Raw genomic sequence first — 27,344 nt, forward strand, 5'->3', positions numbered from 1 at the left:
GTTAGCAAGAGTGTGACATCTTGGAAAAAAATATTTTTATTGTATTTTTAAAATATATATAAAATTTGCGATTATCATGAGTTAACTATTGAAGCCATGCGATTAAAAAATTTAGTATATACATAGAAGTACTAATTTCAACCATAACATTCTTCTTATCAAATTTTTCCCAATTATCAGTTTTGTGTGCTGATAACAAGCAAAATCCATTGTCACGACTGTATAGCAGTTGACAATGATACTATCTAGAATCAAGGCGCATTAATGACAGATTTAAGTTGGTTAGAGACAGTGGAAGAAACGCAAGCAGCTACCTGTTTTTCCCTTTTAGAGCCGTAGCGTGTTGCATCAATAAATAGCCACAATAATATTCTTACCAGACTGTCATGATTGCCGCCAAGGGTGGGAGACAAAAATACATCCATCCCAATCAAATACTGAGTCTACAGAGAGTTCCACTGAAGCAAACTGATGTTTACATGGGAAGAAAAAACAGCTGTGAGCCTTTAAGCAGTAAACAAACGAGGTTGAATGATTAAAAAAAAGAAAGAAAGAAAGCCAGTTTGTTATTAGTAACCAGACGGATGACTTACACAGTCATCACTGCATTGAATGAACATAATCTGCTAATGTTTCATCCCATCTGGTAAAGCCTGACCTTTTCTTTTTTTTTTTTAATTTAAAGTCTGAATCGTGTCAACTGTGGCTCAAGACCATGACAAGCAAAGTGAGAAGTGTCCCAGTCAGAGACAGACCAGCGCTTGTTGCCAGAGTTTATTGTCTGAGGCCTGCCGAAGGGTTGCAGGCCTCGTTTCGAAAATCAAAAATGGGACACTGACACATTCCCACCCCAGTGACATAACTACTCCTTTTCAACTCCTCTTGTGACCAGGCGGAATTATTGAACGACAGCCAAATGATTATTTTTCGTATGTACTGAGCTTTGCTTGAAAGAATGTCACATTTTGTTGGTGTTATAGTAACTGCCCAAATTATTTTTTTGAACTTGTCACAATTGTTGTTTGACTTTCATTTTGAGTTGAAAGAAATGTCAATGCGCTTGCTAACAAATAGTTTTCTTTCTTTATGTTTGTCATCCAGTTTGTGGTAATGAAAAAAAAATAGTTTAATTGAGGCAACTAGATTCTTTATTGATTTTTTTTGTTTCAGTTTGAAAATGTTTGAGACTGCCTTAGGCAAATATGATATTAGGCTATCGTCTTTTTAAATGTCCGAATTCTGTACTGCATCTCCTTCATCCATCTCTCCTTTTTTTATACATTGTTTTAATTCGGGCTCCTTGCTGATTTTTGGCAAGGCGGTGTATGCTCCGGATGAAACAAAATTTTGCCCACTATAGCAATTTTGGTTTCATCCACTGGTACGGTATACCGTTATTACATCAGTAATTTCAGAAGACCGTTACGTAGGCTACATTGTAGTTAGCTCTCAGATAAATGCCAGGTTTTTATATATGATTGACTATTTTAGAAACTTGACGGCCTAGAGCGGATTATATTCAGATAAGCGCTGTCGCAAATTGATTAGTGTGGCGCAGAGAAGCCTGTGCACTAATGCTAACAGCTCAAGGCTCCAAGGAGCGCTGCTCCCTTCCTGAGAGCGTCCATAAGCCGAGGCTAAAAGGAGTCAAAGTGACAGCAGGATATATTAGATTTACGCTAATCCCACTAGGGAGGTTGGGACTATACATTTACTGCATGGCTCCAGTTTATTTTTCCACTTTCCTGCTCATCTTGTTTATTTCCTTATTTTCCCCAAACCATTTTTTTCCTTTTCCTTCCCCCTGTTGGACTTGACACTATTGTGTGTTTACACATCCAGAACATGTATGTGTTTGCAAACTAGAGACGTACGATGCCTGAGTTTATTTAATAAGATTATCCGGTAGCGAGACTGGGAGCTCTGCTTACAGCTGCCGGGCAGAAAAGAGGGCTAGAGAAGAAGAAGAAGAAATAGGGAGAAGAAGAAGAAGAAATAGGAAGAAGAAGAGAAGAGGATTTTATTGATCCCATTGGTGGGAAATTTACTGGTCATGGCAGCAAATGGTAATATACAGTTTAAAGGGGAAGTCAACCCTTTTTCCCCCCATGCAGCCCCACTGGTCTAACTATGGTATTCTGGTTAATATTGCGTTAGTGGAATATGAGTTAGGCAGCAAAATCAAGCCGTTTTTATCCATCTCAGGGTGGCGGCCATTTTGCCGCTTGCTGTCGACTGAAGATGACATCGTTGTTGCTCAGGTCTCGGGTAACAACCAATCACAGCTCAACTGAGGTGATGACACAGACCCCCACAGGCTATGGCAAAGGTACCATTCAACTAGTTTAAAGTCTGTTTTATCAGAAGAGTTATGAAAATATTTGATTAAGGTTGAAAAGTTCCTCAGTGCTACTTTAAGGAAAAAGAAGAAACCGTATCAAAAATAAACCAGTGGTAAGGACGAGAAATTATTAACCAACAACGTCATCAAGTTAGAAAATAAGAAACATTTTAATGTTGTGAAAATATTGGACATAAGACACATTGGAATTTATGTGTGCTATGCAGTTATTTCACAGCAATTGAAGAGTCTTACTGCTGCGAGAAGGGATGACCTCTGCTAGCGCTTCGTCCTGCACCTAAGGTGTAAAAGGCTGTCACCTAATTTGCTACTCAGTGTAACGTATGGTGTGGGAGGTGTTGTCCATGATGGATGTGTACTTGGCCAACATCCTTCTGTATGCCACCTCCTCGATGGAGTCCCAGTTGGCAACCGACAGAGCTAGCTTTCTTAACTACTCGATTAAATCTCTTCCTATTTCTGTCTATGGTGCCTCCTCCCTAGCATGCGATGACATAAACAATGCAAAGGCCACCACACCACTCGTCTCAGAAAAGGTCCCGAGCAAGGCCCTGCTGTCCCCCCCCCCCCCCCTCGTGATATTAAAAATAGAAGCAGTTGTTCAACACTAATCCACATTTGAGCTCAGCTTCAGGCTCCCGGATAGCTAATGGAACACTGAGGAAAAGGAAGTTTACAATGGCTGTTTGTAGGAGACAGCAGTCTGGTGGGAGGCAATTTATTTGGCAAACGTGGTGAAGCTTTGCCCCTAAAGAATCTCTTGACCTGCACAACAACTTATATTAGTCAATAGTAGCTTTAAGGGCCCTTAAGAATGCATGTTGACAGTACTTTGAACTTTCTGCCTATCACTAAGTATTGTCTATGATGGTCCAGCGAAGGCCTTTTTTCTGCTTTTTTTTTTTTTTTTTCTCAGAAGGCCGTCAGACTGAAAGCCAGGGCACCTACGCTTTCCTCCCCCGAGAAAATATGACATACTTTTCCACCTCTTTGCTCATTTTTAAATCTTTTCTCTCTCTCACACACGGATCTCTGTCTCTGTTGACCTTTCTCCACAGCGACTTTGTTTTTTCTCTCTCTCTCTTCCTCCAATAGTTCCTACCATTTCTTTAACTGTTCTTTATAACTGCCTCCTTTATTGTTTCGGATTCCCCACTCAGATGAAAGCTGTAAGATGTGTACAATACTGTAGATTCCTGCTGCCGACTAGCATGCCGCAAATCGTTTGCACTGACAATCCCTAAAATACAACTTTTTGTTTGATGTCCTAAATTCTTGTGAGGACATGCTGTTTAGTTTAGCTCGATTTACAGTATATCTGCCGTGCTAAATCTAAATTCCCCCCATAGCTTTTTCTGTCTGTCCCCAACCAGCCCTGAGTCATCTTATCTCTGCGCAGCCCGCCTGACGTCCTTATCATTGCCTTGAAATATTAAAGAGTCTTCTGCCTCCCGTCCTGAGGGGACTCTGCGGCTTTTACTGACGACACCTCCGACTCGCAACCAACATGTCGTCTGGATGATGGCACACTTTTAGCTTTCTGTTCTTCAGACCGACGGTGGCGGGAAATTCTGCACCTTTGAAGTTGAGCAAGTGAATGCGGAGTGTAGCGGACTCGTGCCAGTGGGGTTCCATTGTGAAGCTGCAGCTCTCCTTCGAGTAAACAACTTTTCCAAACGGAAGAAATACAAATCACCTGCTCCAGTGTTCAAAAGTGTTGGAATAATAAAACCCTTTCAAAAATAAATTAACCACGCTAGATATTAACTCATTCATTCTCAGCCATTTTCGCTGAAGCAACCCCCTTCCCTCCCGGCTGTTTTACTGGATTTTGACTGATTTTGCAAGGACCCCAGAATATTGTGTTCTATTGCTATAAAAACATTGAACCTACCAAAAGAAAGATTAGAGTCTCTTCTTTCATCAGGAAAAAAAAGTATATTTATATACAGTGGTACCTTGGCTCACGAACTTAATTGGTTCCCACAGAGAGTATGTGAGCCGAAAAGTTTGTCTTCCAAACAAGTATTTCCCATAGGAAACCATTGAAATGAGAATAATCCGTTCCCAGGTCCCCATAAAACACAATTTTCTACTAAAAAAGCCCTAAAACTACACAAAATATACCTTATTTTATGTATAATAAATGTGCTATTGTATTGTAATTAAAGAAATACACTGTACTGTATAATAAAGTGTTTTTATTTGCAAAACTTGCAACTTGCCTTTGTGATGGTACAGTAGTGGAAGGCTTGATGGAATGGAGTGGGAGGAGGAGGAGGAGGGAGGGAGGGAGGGAGGGAGTTACTGTTTGGAAAGAGAGTCGTCCGGTGTGGCTTCTGTTCTTTGCTTCTTAGGAGACTCTTTATCCTTGTTGCTGACTAAAAACCTCTTAATTGACACCTGTTGGTAGACTTAGCGTACTGGTACTGGGACGCTAAGTCACACAAACGCGCACCTCGTTCGTGTTTGTCGATGATCTCCTTCTTCTGCTCGACCATAATTTTCTTCAATGTCTTCTTAGGCTTAACACTAGCCTTTTGTGGGGTCTTTTTCGGTCCCATGGTAGCAAAAGTACACTCCAAAAGTACTCCAAAATGATCCAAAATGTCTACCGAACACAAATCACGTCCCCACTCAAACAAAGGGGGCGACGAACTGGGACGCCGTGAGCGTGCGTCAGCTTCTCGTGATTTCTCGTGTCGCGTTATTTGGTTCGTCCGCCGAAAACTAGTTCGGCAGCTGAGACAAAATGCTCGCGAATTTAATGTTCGTGAGGCGAAAAGTTCGTGAGCTGAAGCGTTCGTGAGCCGAGGTACCACTGTATGTTGCAGTTTCGCAGCAGTTAGCATTAGAATATAGCAAAGTTTCATCATTATTCACAAACCTGTTGAAAACACTGGGGAAAGGAGCTTTTTACAAAATGGCCCTTTTGCTCTGCTGCCACATGCTGGTCGTTTTTTTGTGCTTTAAGTGACCTCTTCAGGTCAGAGGCTGCGTCAAAGCCTTCTGTATGCTCTAGCATGGAACATTTTTATTCGTTTTTGGGACCAAATGAGTTAAATCAATAAAACTTAATAAAAAAAAACGGAATAAGCAACCGTAAGGGTTAACCTTTTGACGCCCACTGAAGTGAGGTCTCACATTATATGTTGACGTCGCATATGTATTCTTAGTCATTTGAATTCTGAGTTGTATGACTTCTGAGGCCTCCTAAGGTTCAATCACAAATCATTCCCCCCCCATTGAAATGAATAAAAATGCCATTAATTAAGTGAGAATGGCATTAAACAGATTGAAGTCTTGTCTTGTTCATTATTTGCCAAACTGTGAAGGGAGAGAGTTGAATTGATTTGAGTCATATGATGTCAAGTTTGCACTCACAATTCAAAGCAACAACAACAAGAAAAAGTCAAAATGACAGCTGGTATCTCTAGGCACTGCGATTAGAGAACACATATCTGTCTCGGGTTAATTAAATCAATTTGGCAAATCTGAAATATGGAATTCTGCACCATATGGCCACTGTTGTGTTGGCTTACTTCCTATGTGTGCAGTGCTTCTTCTGAAAGAGTTGTTGTGTCAAGGAAGCCAGCTGTATGGAGATGAGAGTGGCCGTGGAAGGATGGACACAGGAAGGAGGGAAAGGAGTCCAGGAAGCTGTCGAGTCAGAATAAGCAAAGCGACACTTGGCAGCGCGGCGTGGCAGTGTGCCTTGTTGTGGCGAGAGGCTTTCACAAGGTTGTGTCTGTTTTTATGTACCAGATATTTTATTTCCCAAAAAAATGGTTGTGCAGCAACTAATTACAGCGTGTAGGCTAGGCACCAGGAAAACTACAAAACACAAGCTTTTTTTTTCCCAATTTCTCTTTTGCAAGTACTCCTCAGCTAATATTTTTAGCTAGTAGTTGCAGCCAAGTAGTGCATATTGCCAAGGGGAAAATGTTAACCTTCAGTTGACAAGAGACGGAATAAGCAGTTTGAGAAAAGCGAGAGATACGATTGAATAAAAACTTGCATGCAAGAAGACGGCTCAAATGTAACCTTATAGCTTTTCTTCATATTTCTCCTCAGGTGAGGTCAGGCAGTTATCATTTGCCTCATGCAACTAGCCCCCCCAAAACCACAAACATTTTGCTTAGTGTGATAATGTAATATCTTTTTTTATCCTCGCACTAAAACAAAAAAAATATAAGGGGTTATAATTACATAGAATACATTTTAAAAGTACAAAGGCATGTATTTTGCAAGCAATATCAACATAAATATTTGACTTCTTTTTTACTGGTTATGTGACATATTTTGGCAATCACTTGCTAGGCTGAATTTGTGGGACTCATGACTTAAAAAAAGAGGCAGGACACACAGCGAGAAAATTACCATATCACAGCAAATAGCGATCCCCGGGGGTAAATAAACATCGCACCTCAAATAAATGGCTCCATTCCACCCCTCAGGACAAAAATAGCATGTGGTCACACCATGTGTCCGTTTCTTTTTACAACACAGACCACATGCAGGGCTGACAGGGCATCTGTAAAACTGAAGTTTTTAGTGGAGTTTAAAGATCAATTATAGAAAAATGCAATGACACAATAAGAATTAAGGTTTAGATCAAATAAAACAGTGAGTTGATATTCACTCACAATAACTAAATGGGTTCAAACCATCATGTCATCAATCCACTGAGATGAATGACGATTGATTAATCTGTTTATGTCTTATTCCACACAATATTGATCAGGAAACAGTCCATGTTGGACACACCTTCTCATGCAATGCATTTTCTTTATTTTCATGACTATTTACATTATAGATTCTCACTGAAGGCATCAAAACTATGAATGAACACGTGGAGTTACATACTTAAAAAGTAAGGTGAAATAATAAAAAAACATATTTTATATTATAGTTTCTTTCCAACAGTATTGAAGGAATTTCCAGAGGTGAGAATGCCAAGAGTGTGCAAAAGGGAGGCTTTTTTTTGAAGAAACTAAAATTTAAAACATCTTTTTCAGTTATTTCACTTTTTTTTTTAAAACTCCCAGCCATTTTCACTGAAGCAACCCCCTTCTCTCCTGGTTGTTATACTGGATTTTGACTGATTTTGCAAGGCCCACAGAATATTGTGTTGTATTGCTATAAAAAGAAGGAAAACCAAAAGAAAGATTAGCGTCTCTTCTTTCAACAGGAAAAGAAAGTAAATTTGTATCTGGGTTCCGTTTTGCAGCAATTTAACATTAGAATATAGCTTAGTATCATCATTATTCACAAACCTGTTGAAAACACTGAGGAAAAGAGCTTAGTGCAACATGGCCCTTGCTGATCTCTTATACTCTGCTGCTACATGCTGGCCGTTTTTTGTAATAACTACCATTGCCTTAAGCAACCTCTTCAGGTCAGAAGCCACATCAAAGCGTATGTGAAAAAACAATTTTTTTTACTATCAGTGCGGGACCCACCCATAGTGAATTTGTGACCCAATTTTGGGTCTCAACCCACCAGTTGAGAATCACTGAATGAAGAGGATCCATGCCTCAAAAGAAAAGAAAACAAAACAAAAATCTGTGTACATTTACCTTCCTTCCCACTTTGCGGTTTTCACTCCACACACACGCAAGGCATTATTGTGGCGTAAAACACTCTTAATATAGGAACATGTTCATTTTCACAACGAATACTATTTTCTACTCCTTCACTGCTTATCTGGTGTTCCTCCTCTTGTCGAACCGACATTTAGGTTTGAAAGGAAGACTAGACTTATCTAGGCTGTAGAAGGGCTTTGATGGAGCCACTTGCTCTACGTAGAGTGTTTTAAGCAAAGCTGGTGCTTTCCATGTTGAGTGAGTGATACGCTATCACAGCATGGGCGCGCATTTTGCTCGCAGCGCAGCGGCGACAAATGCAAATTGATATTTCACATCAGAGGAGCGTTAGGAGTGTGAGCCAAGAGCACAAGTGCGCGTACGTGGGAGCGAGAGCTGCAGCGTGGAGGCAATGAGCCAGATTTATCACGCTGGAAATGTCGGCGAGCGCGGCGATGACGAATGCCGTCTCATCAGCCGCACCTTGACAGCTTCCTGCCCACGCAACGCACTACTTACACTCTAATGTTGACAACATAAGTCCACTTATAATGAGGCCTGTTGGAGAAATGCAGCTTCAGCCTCTTTCTTTTTCTTCTTTTTGTATTTTCGATTTTGTAAGCCACGAGAATTTGGTTGCATAACATACAGTGGTGTGGTGGTTGGCGCATCTGCCTCATAGTGGAGAGGTCCCGGGTTCATAGCTTGGCTCCTTGTGTTTGTGTGGCTTTCACTGAGTCCTGCGGCGTCCTCCCCCATTGCAAGTTGGGTTCATTCAACACTCTAAATTGCAGATAAGTGTGAATGTGAATGATTGTTTGTGGTTGGCTGGCAAATATGCAGTCCCGGGGTCTACACTGCCCCTCGCCCAGCTGTCAGTCAGCCGAGAAATGCTCCAGCTCACACAAGACTTTAAAGGTGTATTCAAGGATCTTTTTGTCGCTGCGTCTTCATCTGTGGATCATCTTAACGATTTGTTCTTGATCTCGTCAATCAATCTGCCTTAACGACGTCGTGCGCGCTCGTTCCTAGCTGCGCATGCGCAGATTGCGCTCTTCGAGTGCTTGTAGCATGTAGCTGCCGAGCTTTGGATTCAGCCATTCATCATTGTAGCTCCACTAATCTCACCGCATACTTTGAAAATGGCTGTGAGCCGCAAGAGGATATCGTCCAAGAAGTATGGCCGGCTGCAGAGAAAGATGAAGATGAGCTCGCACGTTTCCCCCGGACAAGCAAGAGCATTGGTAAGATGGTCTTCCGCATGCGCATTTTTGAAAAAGGGACTTCTACTTTTCGAGAAGATCCTTGAATACATCTTTAACGAGAACATGTACGATACAAAATGGATGGTTGGATGAATGAAAACAAAAATATTGATGTAATATATAACTTTAAGGCCCTGCCGTGGTACTTTAACTTCTTAATTAGCTGTCTACCCCCCCCCCCCATATTATTTTTATTTTTATTTTTATTTTTATTTTTATTTTTATTTTTATTTTTATTTTTATTTTTATTTTTATTTTTATTTTTATTTTTATTTTTATTTTTATTTTTATTTTTATTTTTATTTTTATTTTTATTTTTATTTTTTTATTGTTATTTATTAAAATGTTTTTATGTTGTTGTTTTTTTGCCCATTTAGCCTTCATTTTTTATACTATTGAAGACTTCTTGAAGAATATTTTGGGTTTGAAAATTTTTTTTCCCCCCCAAGCCATTTCAGTTGGTTAATTATACATGTTCTGGCTATTCGCAGGCCGGCCCAATCCTTTTAAGGACAGCATTCATGACTCAACAGTAAGGAAGAGACTGGGAGAAAATGACGTACGTGGCAAAGGTCCAAGGGGAAAACCACTGTTGACCAAAAGTACATAAAGGCTCGTCTTATTTTTGCAAAAACAACACTTGAATGATTCCCACGACTTTGTGGAGAATATTCTATGGACTGAGGGGGGGAATGTGTGTTTTATTTCATCGGGCAAGACAGCATTTCAGAAAAATAACATCACACCAACAGTCAAAGAGAGGATGGTCTCGGGCTCCTGGATGACTTTCTGTTATCGATGGAGTTCACTTTTTACCAGAAAATCCTGAGAGAGACCGTTTGTGTCCTGAAACTGAAGCTTTGAATACTTTTTTTTCTTAATAATTAAAATCACTACTTAAATAATAATAATAATATACATTTTTATTAACTTGGATTATCTTTGGTATTTGCATTTTTTGGGGGCGTAAGTCACAAAACCAAAGTTGTTGGGGTTTTTTTTTTGCAACTTTTTTTGTTGTTGCAAATTCTCACAAGACATTTCTTTCAGTCCCTTATTATTGTCTTGTAATTGAGTCTCCATCTGCATTTCTGTGTCATGACAAAGTCTGATTGTGGCGGTTAAGGCTGGAGTGGAGGGTGCTCGGCTGCTCGCCTCCATTTTGTTGGCGACAGCAAGTCAGTCGCGTAAATCATTTGACTGAAGTTTTGGGGTTTTAACACAGCCCATGGCAGTTTGTGTGAAGTCGCGCCTGGATGATAAAAGAGCGTATGTGCGTGTAAAAGCTTCCTAAGTGGAGCTTTTCAAGTATTAAACGGCTTTCAGACAAATGCCATTAATCTATCAGGAAATCCTTTATACGGATTACCCGTCCAGGAAATGATTGATAAGGGCCTTCAAATCCCGGCTGGAGACAGACAAAGATGCATCGCCTCTCAAGCGTTCATGTTTGTGTCTGCGTGTGTATGTGACGTGTGTCTCTGAGTGTTTGTAAGGTTTGACAGACAGTGACGAAGTTCATCAGCGTGTGATGAGGTGTGGCAGGGTGCAACGCTACACTTGATATGCACACGGAAAGCGAAGCAGTCCTTCGGAACGTATGCATAATCTGCATTGCAATGATAGGAAATCGTGCTTTTATTTAGGCACAATTACAGCTTGCACTCTGATGAGCATTGAATATTCATGCAATTGATATCACCGTTTCTGCCAGCGGATGCAAGCTCCAGATCGCAGGAATATAAATAAGAACACCGGCAACGTGTGTGTGTGTGTGTGTGTGTGTGTGCGCAGGCCTGTGTGTGCGCAGGCCTGTGGGCACACAGTGAGATTACAGACCCCGGAGCGCATTCAGAGAGTGAAAGAGAGGCAAAGCTGACATTCACTGAGCTCGTCGTCAATGCCTAAAAAGCACAGTTCAGTTGTTTTAAACTTTTGTACAGGTCCAATTTTTATTTCTTTTAAATGTGCAACACATATTAATTGTCAGTGTTAATGTTAACTGTGTAATGTTACAAAATTATATTAAATGTTTTTTTTGGGGTGGGTGGGGGGGGGGGGGTAAAATGAATTAATAAATGGAATATATAATAAAATAATTAATTAATAATAATAATAATAATATTCCCCAACAGTATTCATTATTTTCCACACTCAATGGAAACTTTTCTTGAATACACAAATTGTGTTCACCATAAGCATGCAAAAGCCATCTGTTTTTTGAAAGAAAAGTTTTTAAAAGAATGTCCCTTTACAAGGAACCATAATAGCAATACCAGCAACAGTAAATAACAGCAGCTTTTTCGCTCAGATTCCCACAAGTTACTTTTCTGCCCCTTTTTTTTTTTAAGACAGACTGAGAGTGAAGACAAGAAAATGTCAGCTAGGATGTCTTCAACACACGCATACACACATAATAAAGGGATGTACAGTATATAAATAATTCAGAGTTGGGATCTTAAGAACAAGTGTTGTTCTAATAGAGGCCAAAGGAGACATAACGCATTTAATCTTGATTCATTTAAACTCTTAACTCCTCTTTTTGTCATTTGACTGCAGAAGTTCACATTTGTAGCTCAACTTTTCATATAATTCTCTATTGATTTTTTTTTTTTTTTTTTGAGAGAGCATGTTGGTTGTAAAATAGTAATGCCGTATTACAAACCTCTAGTGTTATTTTTTACGTCGTCTCAAGCACAAGGACGTTTTTTTTTCTTCAAATTTTTATATCTATTAAGTGCTCAGCCGTCGGCCCTGAAAATAAACGCTCATCTGTTCATTTAGGAAAGTTGCCAGCATGCAATAATTGAGTTCAGGCTGTGAGACGTGCGAGAGGGATCAAACTCATTTCTGGTTTTAGCATCATGTGTTGAGATGATGTAGACTTCCACCTCTGCATCCCCGTATGTTATTATGCGCGATTAACTGTTTATTTTATTCGAATCAGACCGTAATGTACAGTATTCATGATGCGTGCCTAATCAAGTCGATTGAGAATGACAATGATTTCACAAGCCTTAATCGTTAAAGTATTTACCATTACAGTGGTGCCTTGAGATACAAGTGACTCAACTTAAAAGTTTTTCAGGGTAAGAGCCATCAATTGGCTTCGTTGTTTTTTTTCTTTGACTTGGGAGTAAAAAAAAAAATCAAGACGCAAGCATTGTATGGTGGCGGTAGTAAACTCAACTTAATGTATGTCACAACAAGCAGCTGTTTGGAAGATAGCGAACAATTCAGCAAAAAATAAGCTTTAAAATGTTTATTGGCACTGCCAGTTGAAGTTTACTGTCCAACTAAACAAAAAACAATAATAATAAATAAAAATACTTGTGATTTTCAAACAACCACATTGCTTTGCCTTAATAGAGCCCATTTAACTTAATGCTAACAAACAATACAAAGAGCCGGGCCCGGTATAATGAATATTAATCATCAGCATTTCAGTTTCTATTAGACCAGCAAAAAAAAAACCTACTAAAAAAATTAATAAAAAAAAAAAAACTCCTTCGTGTTGATCTAAACGGCATTCCGAGCTCCGGGAACTAATTACTTTTGTAACATTTGCATTCGGACCTCTTCCAAATCACCGCCAGCACCCCCACCCCCCCACCGTTGACCGCCGATTAAATACTCTTCTTCACGTGCGTTTCTCCGTCTGTATTATACTGCACCCGCGTTGCCAATACACGCACACCAGAAGGAGTAACACAAGCACAGCAACACCTTTTTGTTATTCCAGTAAACCCACTACTCTGTGGAAAGTTACTTAGCCATAACTCCGCCCAACGCTGCACTATAGACCGACACTGACGTGATAGTCTTCCTTCAAGGTGAATCGAATGTAAGCTATGCGGCCATCAAGCACATGGCTTCCCCTCATGGACCGTTATGGTTTAATCTGAGTTTTCACCTCCTGTAATGGGCCAGCTGTCATGGGAAGGACACCCGGTGACGTCTTACTTTTCAACGTGTGTGTATTACAGTGTGGAGACGGATTGCTGTTCGGTGGCCGGGTGCCCCCTCTGTAATAGCACCCGTCAGACTATGAGTAAAGATCTTTTTCTGTGTGCCCGCCGTGATTGGGGTTCACTGCTGAACCAGCCAACATACAACATACATTGGAGTAAACTTCGAATGAGATTGCTTTTGCAGAAACTCGGCCAGTGAGCGACCACGGCAGATGTAACCATAGTTACGGAATGTTCTTATCATCCTGGCCATACACCTCCCGTCCTTTTATAGTCAGCTGATTTATTCATCCAAGAGAAGGCTATAAAGGCGGTAGGACTTTTAATGATGAGATTCTATTCAACTTTACAGTCCAGATCCACTTTTATAGGCTCGACTTCTCGTTCTGACGCCACGAGCCACATGAGAGAAATGTTCTGTCGCTTTGATATTGTTAGCTTCACAGCACAATGTTGGCTGTTACATGAAGCCCCTGAGAGATACTGTAGCCACTTTTATTTCTAATGTTTTTCTGACGTGTTCGGTGAGGCCTCTAAATTTGCATGACCCTGTAGTTTGACTGTCACAATAGAGTGCAATATAAATTAAAAAAACACGTATTTGTAACTTTCTTTGGCTTTTAACTCTTTGACTGCCAAAAACGTTAAATAACGTTTAGTAAAATCCACTATGGAGGAGTGCCAAAGACGTTAAAAGACGTTTGTTTCAAAACAGAGGTGAAACTAACCATTTTCTATTGTTGATTACTGAAAAACGGAATAAGGTAGAAACAAACTTTTTTTTCTGATGAAAGATGAGAGTCCAATCTTTCATTTGGTAGTATGTGTGTTTCCATAGTCCACACACATAATTTTCTATGGACCTTGAAAGATCAGTCAAAATGCTTAAAATCGGCTGGCACCCACGGCATCCCTTTTCTGAAAACGTCTGGCAGTCAAAGAGTTAAAGGGACATTCTGTGATCCCTAGCGCCATCTAGTGATAAACTAAAAATTCATACATTTTAGAAAATGACTGTTTATGTCAGTAATATGCAAATAAATATGTTGTATCGCATAAATGTATTTTTTTTTAACATAATTGTAGGTCTAGTAATCATTAATTATATTACATGGCTGCAGTCTCCACCTTACTAGAGCTGCCATGTTTAGCCGCCATCTTATGCTACGTATGCTTGTATTGAGTGTCGGACCCAATGGGTCGACCGCAGCTTACCTTCCACAGCTGGTCGTCACCAAATCCCAGGATTCTGGCCCGTCGCTTGTCACTTTCTGCTTTGCTCTCGCAAGCTTTTACTAGCTTTGTTTTTTACTAGCTCCTCCCGCTAGCCACTCCAGCTTATGGTATGGCTAACTCCAGCTAGCCGCTCTTGTTAGCTGCTCCAGCTAATTACGGCTCGCTCAGTCAATAAGAATTGGTGGAAGCCTTGCGAAATGTGGTTTCTCTGAGCCACCAAAGTGTGCGTGCTTCTAATGCTATTCTTTGACCACTTGATGGCGCCAAGGACTACACACTGGGTCTTAGGGATGCCACCTGTAGGGGTTAGGCATTATGGCGATTTATAACTTTTAAGTCGATAAATCGGATATCCCGTGTTTTGGCATCATCGACACTGACACCTCGCAGAGAGTAACAGGTATTGGATCCGCGCAATGCCTGAACCGTGGGGGAAAATTTGACAAAAAATGAAACCGGCAGCACCGTCACTTGCAAAATGTGCCATTATTTCCTCAATTATGAAAGGACAAGTGCTATGCAAGCCCATCCGGAAAGGCATCTGCTAACGCTAGCTGATGAACAGTCTAAATCCTAATGTGCGACACCAGTGATTTTACCAAACAATGCATCCTCCTAGGAAAGAAAAGGTAGATAATTTTCTGCTTAGGCGTTGAAGTAAGGACGTGCAGTGATCCATGAACAGTGCGACAAGGTAATCGTTAAATTAAATGTCTTAGAATGGACGCGAATGTAGGCTGGAAATGACTGTGAGGATGGCGTAGCAAAGATTTTGTCATCCTATTTTTGTGCTCGACTTAGTCCATTTAGTCGAGTATTTTCCCAGCCCTAAAGCGAAGGTATCTAGAATGTGAATCCTGGAAAGCCAGGATAGGGTATGAAGTGCCACTCACTTTTCTTGCCCAGTTGCCACATTATACAGCGCGGATAAATGCTAGATCTTGTGTTACGGCGATTTTCCCGGTTCACTATGGCTTCATTTAGTCCAGTTAGCCATGCAGTTGGTTACTGGTTACAAATGACTCTGTCCTGCCTGTGCAGTGCAATATGACAGAGTCAAAAACAAGTAGATCTTAGCGGTTGCACTGTGTTTATATTTTACAGGCATGTATATCTAGGCTTGTGTGTTCAGTTGGCATCTTAATTGATTTTCACGGTACCACAACTGTGGTTGCATACTCCACTAAGCCCCCCACCCTAAAGCCCATCTGTACTCTGTTTGTTGTGGTTTCGATGATATTTAATGTTTGGATGAGCAAAATAGTTTTAGGGATGCCAGGCTAAGATTTGTGCGTGAGAACATGCAGGGGGGGGGGGGGGGGGGTTTGCAAGGCCAAACAAACATTTCCAAGTGAGTAAGACAAGGTTTAGTTTTTTTGTTTTTCCAGCCAAATTACTTTTCATTCCTGAGACAGGCAGACACTCCTTGCAGGTCTTTGTTGGCTGGCGTTGAAGCCACTTGAAACCTGACCCAGGTCAAAAGGATAGGCACGATTTGTTCTTACGCTCACCGTCATGTCTATCTTTTCTGTCTGGGACCACGTTTGCACCAAAGCAGCAGACAAAATACAACATGCAGGATCCACAAACACCGCAAATTCCACATCATCTGCTTGGGATTGGATTGACATATACAAAGCTGTGGTATATGATGTGTAATATACACAAACAACACTGTAAATCAAATCATTAGAAGGGGAGTCGACCTTAAAAGTTTCTTGACAATGATATACTATATGTGACCTCACTAGTCTGAACATGACATACATACATTTGTAGAATATGAGTTATGCAGCAGAATCCAGCCGTTAAAAAATAAATAAATCCATATCAGGGGGCGGCCATTTAGCCACTTGCTGTCGACGGAAGATGACATCACAGTTTCTCAGGGCTCACTCAATGACCAGTCACAGCTCACCTGTTTTATGAAGCTGACCTGTGATTGGTTGTCACCTGAGACCTGAGCAACATTAATGTCTTCTTCAGTCGCAAGTGGCAAAATGGCCGCCTTCTGATATTGATGAAAACGGCTGGCTTTTGCTGATTAACTCATATTAACCAAACCATTGTCTGTGATTTACTGGTGCTCAGTCCAGGATGGAGGCGGTCTCTTGCCCAAAGTCAGCTGGGATAGGCTCCAGTTGACTCGCAACTCTAATTAGGACAAGTACTGTAGTATAGAAAATGGATATTAGGATTGCTGACTGTGGCCAGTTGTAATGCAGCGATTGGTCCGTCCAAGCCAATTAAACAATGTGAAAGGGTTTTCTTGGCTTAGAATGAGATATAGAGATGGTCCCATTCTGATCCTCTTCTGGTCTTGTGGCAAAACAGATCATAAGGGCTACTCTTTCTGTGGTATGAGGCAATTTTTGGGTGGTAGGAATGTCAGGACATTCTTAGAGGCAGAAGTGACTACGTTTAAATGCCGTCAATAACCATTTCATTTAAAAGGCCATGTCTCCGCCGTGACTATGAATAGCATTTTTTGTCTATAAAATCATTATAAATACACCTCTGCAGAGGCCTTAACTCTTTGAGTGCCAGACGTTTTCAGAAACGGGTTGTCCCCAGTGCCAGCCGATTTTAAGCATTTTGACTGATCTTTCAAGGTCCATAGAAAATTATGTGTTTGGACTATGGAAACACAAATGAAAGATTGGACTCTCATCTTTCATCAGAAAAAAAAAGTTTGTTTCTACCTTATTCCATTTTTGAGTAATCAACAATAGAAAATGGTTAGTTTCACCTCTGTTTTGAAACAAACGTCTTTTAACGTCTTTGGCACTCCGTAGGATTTTACTAAATGTTATTTAACGTTTTTGGCAGTCAAAGAGTTAATGCTCTTGGCACACTCTAAAATATGAGAGCGCCACTGCCACCTAATGGAGTGGATGTGCAAATGCACTTTTATTTTAGTAAGGCAAAAAAAAAAAAAAAGAGCACATATTCACTGAGGTCACGCGCACTGGCTTAACCCGAATAATGTCGCGATGTAGACATCGTCAGTGATGCCTCGTACCTCTGTTCAGAGATGTCTTTGACTTTAAAGGCTTCTTTTACTACCTCACAGAATGGTGGCATCATTTTGGTAGAAGATAGACCTGAATTGGGCAAACCAGCCAAAGTCTCTATTTCTCACTTGCCAGTCTTCCACTGCACTTTGTTATTTCTCTGTGTGTCATTGCTTTGATGGTTCATTTCAAACCATCAGGAGGGATCATCTCTCTTCCTCCTCCCGCGTAACGATGCACTTGAGTGATACTAATGAGTGGTCCTCAAATTCCCAGTCGGTGTGTCCTCCTCTGTTCCCCTTTTTCTCCACTGACGACTTTATCTGTTGCAGCTCCGACAGGAAAAAAGAAAGGATTCTTGTGCTCCTTGTACCAAATTCCCCGAGGATGATTCTAAAGGAATTCTTGTATGACTTGTCTCATGTCTGCCAGCTTTTAAGATGTGATAGATGAAAAAATATTTAAGAGGCATGAGTGTTTCTCTTGGGCTGGTAGTCTGGGGCGAGTGTCGTGACAGGATGGATGAAGCTGTGGGGGAAGCGGTGTAGGTGGCTGGGTTGAGAGTGTTCGTGCGTGGGCGTCGTGTCTTTGCCGGTGCTTATTGGTCTACATGTGGGTGGTTTATTGTTTGCAAGGAAAAAAGAGTTTACAGTGGGATGCTCACAACCGATCCTATTTTTGGGACGTTCACTCCCAATATGATTATTATCTGCAGGGAAAATAAAAGGTCAATTACCCAGTAAGAATACTCTGTAGGTTTTAGCAGTTGCAGTTCTGTCACTTATAATTGCTCACATAACATAACGATTAGGGACATATTTGAGGCTAATTCATGAGAAAACTGTGTTGGGTTTAAAGAGCAAAAGGATAATGATTCACTCTACACAAACCACAAACACTGAGCTCATTACAAACTAGAATAGCCCTTATTTATTGTTGACTGACTGAAACTTTGGAACAACTGAGGTCATAAAGAAGCAATGTAAAATTGTCACTTGGTATGGATGGACCAATACTAGTATCATTGCCAGCTGGATATCTATTTTCGCTCTCTCTCTCTTTCTCTTTCTCTCTTTCTTTCACTCTTTCTCCCCCCTCTCTTTCTCTCTTTTTCTCTCTCTCTTTCTCTTTTTCCTCTCTCTCTCTCTCTCTCTCTGACTTGATGATATCCACTTAAGAATCTAACCCACCAGGCCTCCCGAGGGTTTTTCCTCACCACAATAACGAGGCACTCTAAAGCTGCCATGTCATTGCAAAGCTGCCTGTCAAGTAGAACTCGCTAAAAACATGTTTCTCTCTCTTTTTGAGCGAGTGCACACACTCACAGCCAACAACAAGGCACTCTAAATTGACCACGGCAGCCCAAGGCCCCAGCCCACAAGCTACTGTACATTTTTTTCCCCTTCTCATGCTTTCACCTTTCCTGTGTGATGTGGCAGCCTTCAACAGGGTGTAAAATTATTTAGAAAAAAAATCTCAAAACCTGAAACTTCTTGTTGCAAAAAAACAAAAGAAGACTTTATTTTGAGGATGAGTCACAATCCATCACTGCAATTGCCAAACAGTGTGCAAAAATACCTAATCAGAGCTATGTGTCCAAATATTGAGTTATCCTCTTTTTATTATGCGATCACCTCTGCACCCTTCTCAGTTTTTTTTTTCGCTCCAATTTTAATTCAGTAAAGAATCTCGCCACTGGACACAGGCCAATGCTTACTTTGGGAATCTGCTTGGGCAAAGGCTGTACAATATAAATTAATTCAATTACTCTGCAAAGTAATTGGCGCTGTATGACGCACTGGGACAATGGACTTCCTGTTCTATTTATGACCCCTGAACTGAGTTTATTAGCCTTGCTCCATCCAGGATGAAGCCACTTCAACAGTCAGTAAGTGGGAATAATAATACACGTGGAATTTTGGGGAATGGAACGTTACCACGGAAGCAGACAGGAAGGGACGCTGAGAATTCAAAAAGAGACCATTCAAAGGGGAGAAGCAAACATCGGCAGTGTTTGGACGCGAGTGCGGAAAGGGAGGGTGGAGGGAAGACAAGCTGCAGCAACTTTGACTTGAATTGCGACCAGACAGCGTGTTGACTGATGAAGGAAAAACTATAATTATCCGAATCAACGGTAGCAATTCCACAATGCATAATAATGAGATATAGATGGGAAACAAAGGAATAAGAAACGGGATCAGCATTTTGAGCATCTGACACGTGGGGCTCATTGTGTATCTGTAATATGACCTCAAAACATTAGAGAAGTTGATACGCGGCTTCGTTCGTGCATTTTTGCAGACTCTCCTCACATGAAATATGATATTATGTGCGATGCGTGTCTGCGGTGTATTATCTGATATGTGTGCTCAAAAGAAATACCTGAACTTCATGACCTTGGTTGGCCAGGCTTGTTTTTCCCGACTGCGCTGAGTCAGGGGAAGAGAAAGACAGCATTATTTGCTCTAAACAGCAGAAGAAATGTGTCCAAGGGGTTTATCTGCTCTCACTGGAGGATATATTCAGGGAGCTCTGTCAGCTCAGTCAGACATTAGAGTGTCTCTGTTTTCTAATTCCATTTTATTTCCTTGTTTTTAATCTGGAATTATTGTGTTCATTTGTTTTCGACAACAAATGAATGACAATTGTCATGGTACTGTGCAACCTCCAAAGTCCAATGGAGGAAACAGGACAATTAAATTAAATATCAATTAAATTTAGCCTACTTGCCAAGAGTATTTTTACTTTTGTTTTGTTTTTTGCTGGTTTCTGGGTCATTTTGTACTGCTAAATCCATTAATTGCATCTGTTTCTTTGAACTGGCTCTAGTTTTTGACATATTTATATTTTGTCAATTGATTGATAATTAATGTGCTTTGACTTTGACAGTTTCCGAAACGCCCTTTGATCATCACTACAAGTAGTGTTTGCTGGCTTGATGCCATCACATTTTTGCATATATTTAATGCTAATATTGTATGATTAGCAGAATTTTTTTTTCTCAATTTTCACATGAAACATGATTTTGCATGTAGAAGGATCTCAGTGTTAACGATTTCCATTTTCCGCATAAAAAATGAACGAACAAACGAACATGCTTGAAAAGACAGATACAGCTTCATTAAAGTTGCAGCATAAAAAGAATGCCGATGTCATAACTTGTGTATTGGCACTTTTTTAAACAAAAATATTGATTTATTATTTTTTTGAACTGTAGCCAAATTGGAAAAAACAATGTTATTTTCGCACTCATTGTTATCAAAATAGCCTAAAACAGTTGGTGGTGAAGTGTGCAATTTGGAAAAGGTAGCAAGCAGTTCTTCTTCTAAAAAAAACAATTAAAATGTGCTTGCCTCAAGCTGTTTATCGACGCTTCAAGTAGAAGTTGTTAAACTAACACAAAATAAAGAGAATTACATGTTGTATATTTAAGCAAACACATTGCTACAACTTGCGTAGTTCTGCTAGCTTGATGCTAACACATAAAGCAGAATGCCATAGACGGGCTAATGAGTAGCATCAATGTCACAGTATAAAACTTTAGGAATGACAATGCAAATGGGGCAGCAACATACAGTACGCAGAAAGATATAACAATACTCACACACATTCTTTCTGCTCTGCGAAAATATGACTATATTCCTGTATGCGCCTTTCATCTGCATGCTTGCACGCGCCACACTTCCTTGAAGCAGCACCTCCTGAGCAAGTGCAATAGGATCATTCCGTGTATAAGAAGTGTTATAGTTGAGTGGAAAAAGTACCCTTATCAGTTTGTCAATAATATTATTATTTTTTTATTATTATTATTATTATTATATATTTTTTCCTGGAGAGCTCAGTATTGTTCATTCGGTAATTTTACAGATTTGACATGTCTCTCCTGGCTCTCCTCTTTTTTTTTTTTTTTAATATATATATATTTTTTGTATTTTTATTTTTTTTTTGTATGTGGGTGAATATGTGTTTGTGCGTGCATTGTCAATGATATTTAAAATATTTGGCCGTTAAACTTAAAGGGAGTGGGGGAGAGAAAAAAAGCCCTACCATGGCTTAATAAACCCTAATTTGTTTACTGTATAGTAATGGTGAAACATTTTTAAATTTAAACTTTCCCATAGCAACATCCACAATGATACACAGTCATGAGCAATGACACCTCTTAATGCAACATTTAGATTATATTTTGCTGCACTGACAGACACCAAATATAGTCTTATAAGAGTCTTACAGTTTATTTGCATGGACCTAATTTCTCTCTCTCTCTCTCTCGCTCTCTCTCTCTCTCCCTCCGCTGTCTGTTATCAGGCTGCTGCTGACTACGCAAAGGCTCACCTGCCGGAGGCGCTACGCCAGCAGCTGCTGACCTATGAACGTGAGCGAGAGCGGGATAGGGAAAAGGATAAAGAGAAGGATGAGAAAAAGGACGGCCTGTCCTACCCATCGATCCTGGAGCAGCAGATCCTGACGTTAGACCGGGAAATGTTAGAAAAGCTCTCCGCCACATACAATGAAGCAGGTGGGTTGCGTAATCCACTGGAAACTATTAAGTAATAGTGGACATTCATACATGTGCATTCATTGGCCATAATTCTAAAGAGTATTTTTAGCGTCAATTCAGTTCTGTAATGTTGCTACCATACCATGACAGATAGCACTACGATATACAGTCATATTGTGATTTTTTTTGTCCCACTCCAAGGCTATATTACAAGTTTGGATGATTTTAGGGTGTGTTCCCGTTTATATCCATGCCATTGTGTGGCTACAAATCATGTCGGAGTTAACCATACCACTGGGTTAGTTTGTGGTGAAGCCTCCTCTGTAGTTCACACTCTTCCCCTTTTCAATCTTCTATTGTTGCACAGTGACTGTCAGCAGACCCCCCCCCCCCGCCCCCCGGGGCCTTGCTTATTCAGCTGTTTAAATACAAGCCAATCTTTACAAGCCTTGTAGTAATTATCTCTGGAGGAAGGCAAGGGAGGAGTGAGAAGGAGTGGGCGGGTGGTAGATGCAGAGAGGTAAGAGAAGGGTCAGAGGAAGGGACGTGTGGATGTTTAAATAAGTGAAAGCTGCACGGAGAGGAGAGGGATGTGAGGAGGGAGCAACAAAAAGTTGAGGAGACGCATAGACAGCCAAAAATAAGTGGGGATGAGGGCATACTTTAAGATCAAAATGGGTATTCATTAATGTACTAATGAAATGTCACTTGTTCCAAAAACTTAATTTGGTCTAAAAAAAATCTCAGAGGATTTTTTTTGGTTGGTGTAAAAAAAAATATCATGAGATCCATCTTGCTTAGCCAAAAAGTCTCTAAAGATCCTTCATTTAATACAAATTATTTGAAGATGATTCAGTTGTTCCAAAAGGTCTCTAAAGATTCTCCAGATGATCCAAGATAAATCTACATCTGATCAACTGTTTAGTTGATCCACATTAAATGAAGACACTTCAGATGGTCCATAGTGTCAAGGAATATGCTTCAGTTGGTGTAAAACCTCTAAAGATTCTTCTTTTTGTCCAAAAAATGTCCAGAGTCTCTGCAGTTGATCCAAAAAGTCTCTAAAGATTATTCCTTTGATCCAAAGTCTTGAAAAGATTCTTCACTTGGTCCATAAAGTCTCTGAATACTCATTAGTTGTTCTAAAAACAGAAGATTCTTCATTTCCTCCAAAAAGGGTCCAGAGGCAATCAAACTGATCCTGAAACTTCAGTTAATCCAAATACTCCCAGAAGTTGTTTTACTTGTGCTCAAAAGTCTCTAGACTTTAGTTGGTCTATAAAAAAAACAACAACAATCTGGAAAGATTCCAAGATTCCAAAGGGGAACTTTAGCTAATTCAAAAAAGTCTCAAAAGATTCTTGAAAAGTCTCTAAAGGCTTTCCTATTTAGTTGGTTCATAAAGTCTATGAATATGCTTCAGTTGGTCTAAAATCTCTAAACAGTCTTGAGTTCATACTAAAAAAATACCCAGAATCTCTCCACCTGAACAACAAAAATCTCTAAAGATCTTTTTCTTGAGCCAAAAATTATTTAAAGACTATTCCATTGATTCAAAGCCTTAAAAAGATTCTCTATAAAAGACTCTTCAAATGGTCTAAAAACTCCCCACAAACATATCGCCGCTATAATGCGTGCTGAATATTGTTAAGAATTATGACCTTCCTTGAATGGACAATAAAGTTCATTATTACGATGGTTATTTTTCATCCGCTTGAATGTCTCTCTCATCTCGCAGAGCACAGTGCCACGTCATTGGGTATAATGCGTACAAAGGCCCAGCGCCGTTCAGTAATTTTCAGTATCGATTGCTCAGCTTTTATTCGTCTTTGTGCTCCCGCGCCATCGTCTGCAGACTTGTAAAATCTCGTATTCATCGCCGCAGCGGAGTGTTCTTGCCGCCATTTAAATTAATGATTCTGTCTCTAAAACAAGCCTTGTTTTCCAAAGAAACATCTAATGAGATCCGACGTAAGAAGCTTTGTAACAAAAATTCAATTTACGAGCCATATTTTCACTTTACAGGGGCTTTAAAGTTTTAGACGTGAACCTGCACTCTCAGCAAGACGAGCCCAAAAAAAAAAAATGATGACACCGAGAGGAGTCAATTCACTTAAACAAGGGTGGAAGGGGTGGGGTTTAAAATTGGATTACAGGTACGAACAATGTGTAGCGTGAACAATAACTTGATTTTCAACATGTGACTCCCATGTCAGCAGTTTATCCTCCAGCTCATTGAATCCGGCGATGCTCAAGGGAGAGAGAAAGCTCGTATGACACGCTGGCTGTAAAAAAAGAGAATTAAACTCTCTATAGGCGACAGCTCCTCGTAAAAAGCTGCAGCGTGGCAGCGACGATACCTTTTGTTGCACTCGCCCGCCGTCGACCTCTTTATCCTTCATTATGCTCGTCGTTCCCTTCCTCAGTACTCTAGCCAGCATCCGCTTACTGATCTATGCTGCTCTAGCAAGAAAAGCCATCTCCCGATCCCTCTGTCTTTTTTGCGTTTTGATGCTTTGCGACTTTTTAACCGCACATTGGCCTTCAGTCCGGAGCGGTTATTTTTGCCCAGACGGCGAGGCATACTAGCTGTGAGTTCCCTTTCGAGAAAGCTACTGCTTGTTGAGGCTAGGAATTTATGATACTCTCAGCGTCTTGGGGGGGGGGCAGGGGGGGCAACTGCTGATCAGGTAATTGTTGCTCATTCTTCCAATTGTGGCTGATTCACAGCTCGCTCGTCTTTATTGCAATCAGGGCCTAAATTAAGCCGGTGGGGGAGCAAGCGAGAGAGGGATACTCCCGGTTGAACTCCGACATATCTGATTCATCCCCCCCCCGGCTCTTTGTCCCCTTGTTGTTTATCAGCAAACGCACCGAGCAGAGATAAGACTGGTGTGACTTTAATGGAATGGCCGTAAGCTTCAGGTCTTTTGCGGAAACGGTGACCTTGATGCGGTGTGGTATGCGTATACTCCTGACCTTGACGCGATGGCGTGAACTCTGTCACGTAACACAGGTTTTGACTCGCAACACAAAATGCTCAGTGGTGCGCGAGTGCGGTAATGAAAAGCTAAAGGTGAAAGCAGCAATGTGGAGAGCAGGTGGTTACTTGCAGTTAATCTTTCCGTCAACTTGTTTTTGTCTGGCAAGGTCAATGACTTTCACAGAGAGGGCAGATAAGAGGCGGGCTTTTAAAGGAGTCATCCATAATTCTTTCTTGACAATATGTTAAATGTGACCTCACTAGTCTAAACATGACATTCTAATTAATATTATGAAGCAATCTAGCCGTTTTCATCCATCTCAGGGGGCGGCCATTTTGCCACTTTGCCGCTCAGGCAATGACCAATCACAGTTCAGTTGTTTTCTGAAACTGAACTGAAGCTGTGCTGTGATTGGTTGTCAGCTGCTTTCTGAAGCTGAGCTGTGATTGGTTGTTACCTGAGACCTGAGCAACTGTGATTCAATCAACTGCAAAGTGGCAAAATGGCCGCCCCCTGAGATGGATGAAAACTGCTGCTTTTTTGCTTCTTAACTCGTATTCCACTAACACAATATTAACCATAATACCGTATTTAGACTAGTGGGGCTGCATAGAACATATTATTGTCAATAATTTTTGAGGGTGTTGACTTCCCCTTTAAAATATCAATGATTTGTTAAAAAAAAAATAAGTCGCTCTACACTGTAATGCCCGCTATTCTTATTTCGCCAATCACAAATTCACCTACTGTAATTTCTCGAGATCGGGATTTCTTGTGTTTACATATTTTTTGTGTGTAAAGAGAAGTTCTCATTCCTTGCCAACGGTCTCGACTGTTAACGCTCGAATCTTCGTCGGAGACGCGCCGACGGTTACCGAGTAGCGAGCATTGTGAAATGGCGATAAGGCGAAAATAGACTTGCTACAAGATGGTGCCCTTTTTAAATAGGGATTGGTCTCAAGGAAGTATGTTTCAGCGAAGCGTCTTGAGTGAGAGACAAGCTATGTGTTGGGGAGGAGCTAAGTTTAGCCTGGGTTGTACGTGGAAGTTGGGAGAGTTTCGTCACATGCATGTACATGCAATCAGAATCAAATAATCGTTAAGACTTTTATTTTTAAATGTAATGTTGTATTGCGACTCTATTTCTTCGAAGGCTACTCTTTCACAGAGGTCGTAAATTCCGGCAGTTTTGCTGCCCCTCACAGGTCAGTTTTGTTATTTGATTTGGGGGAGGAAATCACAATTGTCGGTGGAGATATTGTTACGTGTGCGCTGTGTTAGTCGGTCTCTCGCGTATTCAAAATTAACCTGTTTAAAATCAGTGTTGTGTAGCAGTTTTGGACACATAGAATCACTCAATCAATCTCTTGTTTGCCTTAAGTATGTCCAGTACTGTATAGTTTAACACACTATACAATCAAAGGTGAAATGTCACCTAATCATGGAGACTTCATCTTGTTCAAGACACACCTATGATTTGCATGCACGTAGCGTGTGCAATTTAATAGGTAGTAGAAAAACGGGTTGCTCGGCATGGGCTCGCCTAATTGGGGAAGTGTGTGCTTGTGAGCCATCCCTGTCCATTATCTCTATCGCTGTGGGATCCAGATAAGGATAATTAACCGGACAGCGTGGCACAGTGCAGGGGAAGCTATATGTCGGATTAGGGATGCATGCAATTATTTTTCGCTATAGTAAAAAAAAAAAAAAAAAAATGGTTTGCATCAAAGTGTCATCAGTATTCACTGCACTCCTTCCTGCTGTATTTCTCTATCTCCATGTAAGACTTTTTCTTCTCACCTAATGCCCAAAAAAGGCAAAACTGGAATAGCGTTTTGCCACTGGGAAGTAATCGCCCGTGTCCATCTTACATCTCATCTCTCCTTTATGTCGTTCAATGTAACCCCGAAGCATCTCCGGCATAAATTGCACGTCAGTCAACATCATTCCAACATGTGGAACTTTCAACAGAAGTCTCAAGGTCAACATCATTTAAAAAATAAAAAATAAAAAATAAAAAAATATATATATATATATATACATACATATATATATATACTTACCACTTTGTGACCATAACATCTAATTATCGACAGCTACTTGTGTGTAGAAAAAATAACCACATACTGCTTCACCACATCTGAAGACAAAGACTGCTGTGTATAATTTTCATTACAACACCATTGTGTTTTAATTGCTTCAAGACATGATTAATCATAATTCAATTCCTCATATTTGTCAACAATTAATTATTAGCCATTACTCAAGAAAGGATACCTTAATTGTCTGCTCGTGTGAATTTGACCCGGGTTAGTTTTAAAAGACCAAACCTACATAAATAAACGGCACTACGCTGAATCAATTAAGTTTATTGAACCAAATTAAGTTGGACCCAGTCCTAGTCATGTGGTTAAATTAACCATAAT

The 27,344-nt window shown here is 40.4% G+C and overlaps 1 protein-coding gene across 1 annotated transcript in view; it reads left to right on the forward strand.

The window, feature by feature from the left end:
• Positions 1–27,344, forward strand: part of ppm1lb (protein phosphatase, Mg2+/Mn2+ dependent, 1Lb) — a 46,497-nt gene that overhangs the window by 11,098 nt on the left and 8,055 nt on the right. The window contains exon 2 of the mRNA XM_077565868.1: positions 21,742–21,952. Coding sequence (XP_077421994.1) covers positions 21,742–21,952 — 211 coding nt within the window. The remainder of the gene's footprint in view (positions 1–21,741; positions 21,953–27,344) is intronic.

Source organism: Vanacampus margaritifer, chromosome 5, assembly GCF_051991255.1.
Source record: "Vanacampus margaritifer isolate UIUO_Vmar chromosome 5, RoL_Vmar_1.0, whole genome shotgun sequence".
NCBI lineage: Eukaryota > Metazoa > Chordata > Actinopteri > Syngnathiformes > Syngnathidae > Vanacampus > Vanacampus margaritifer.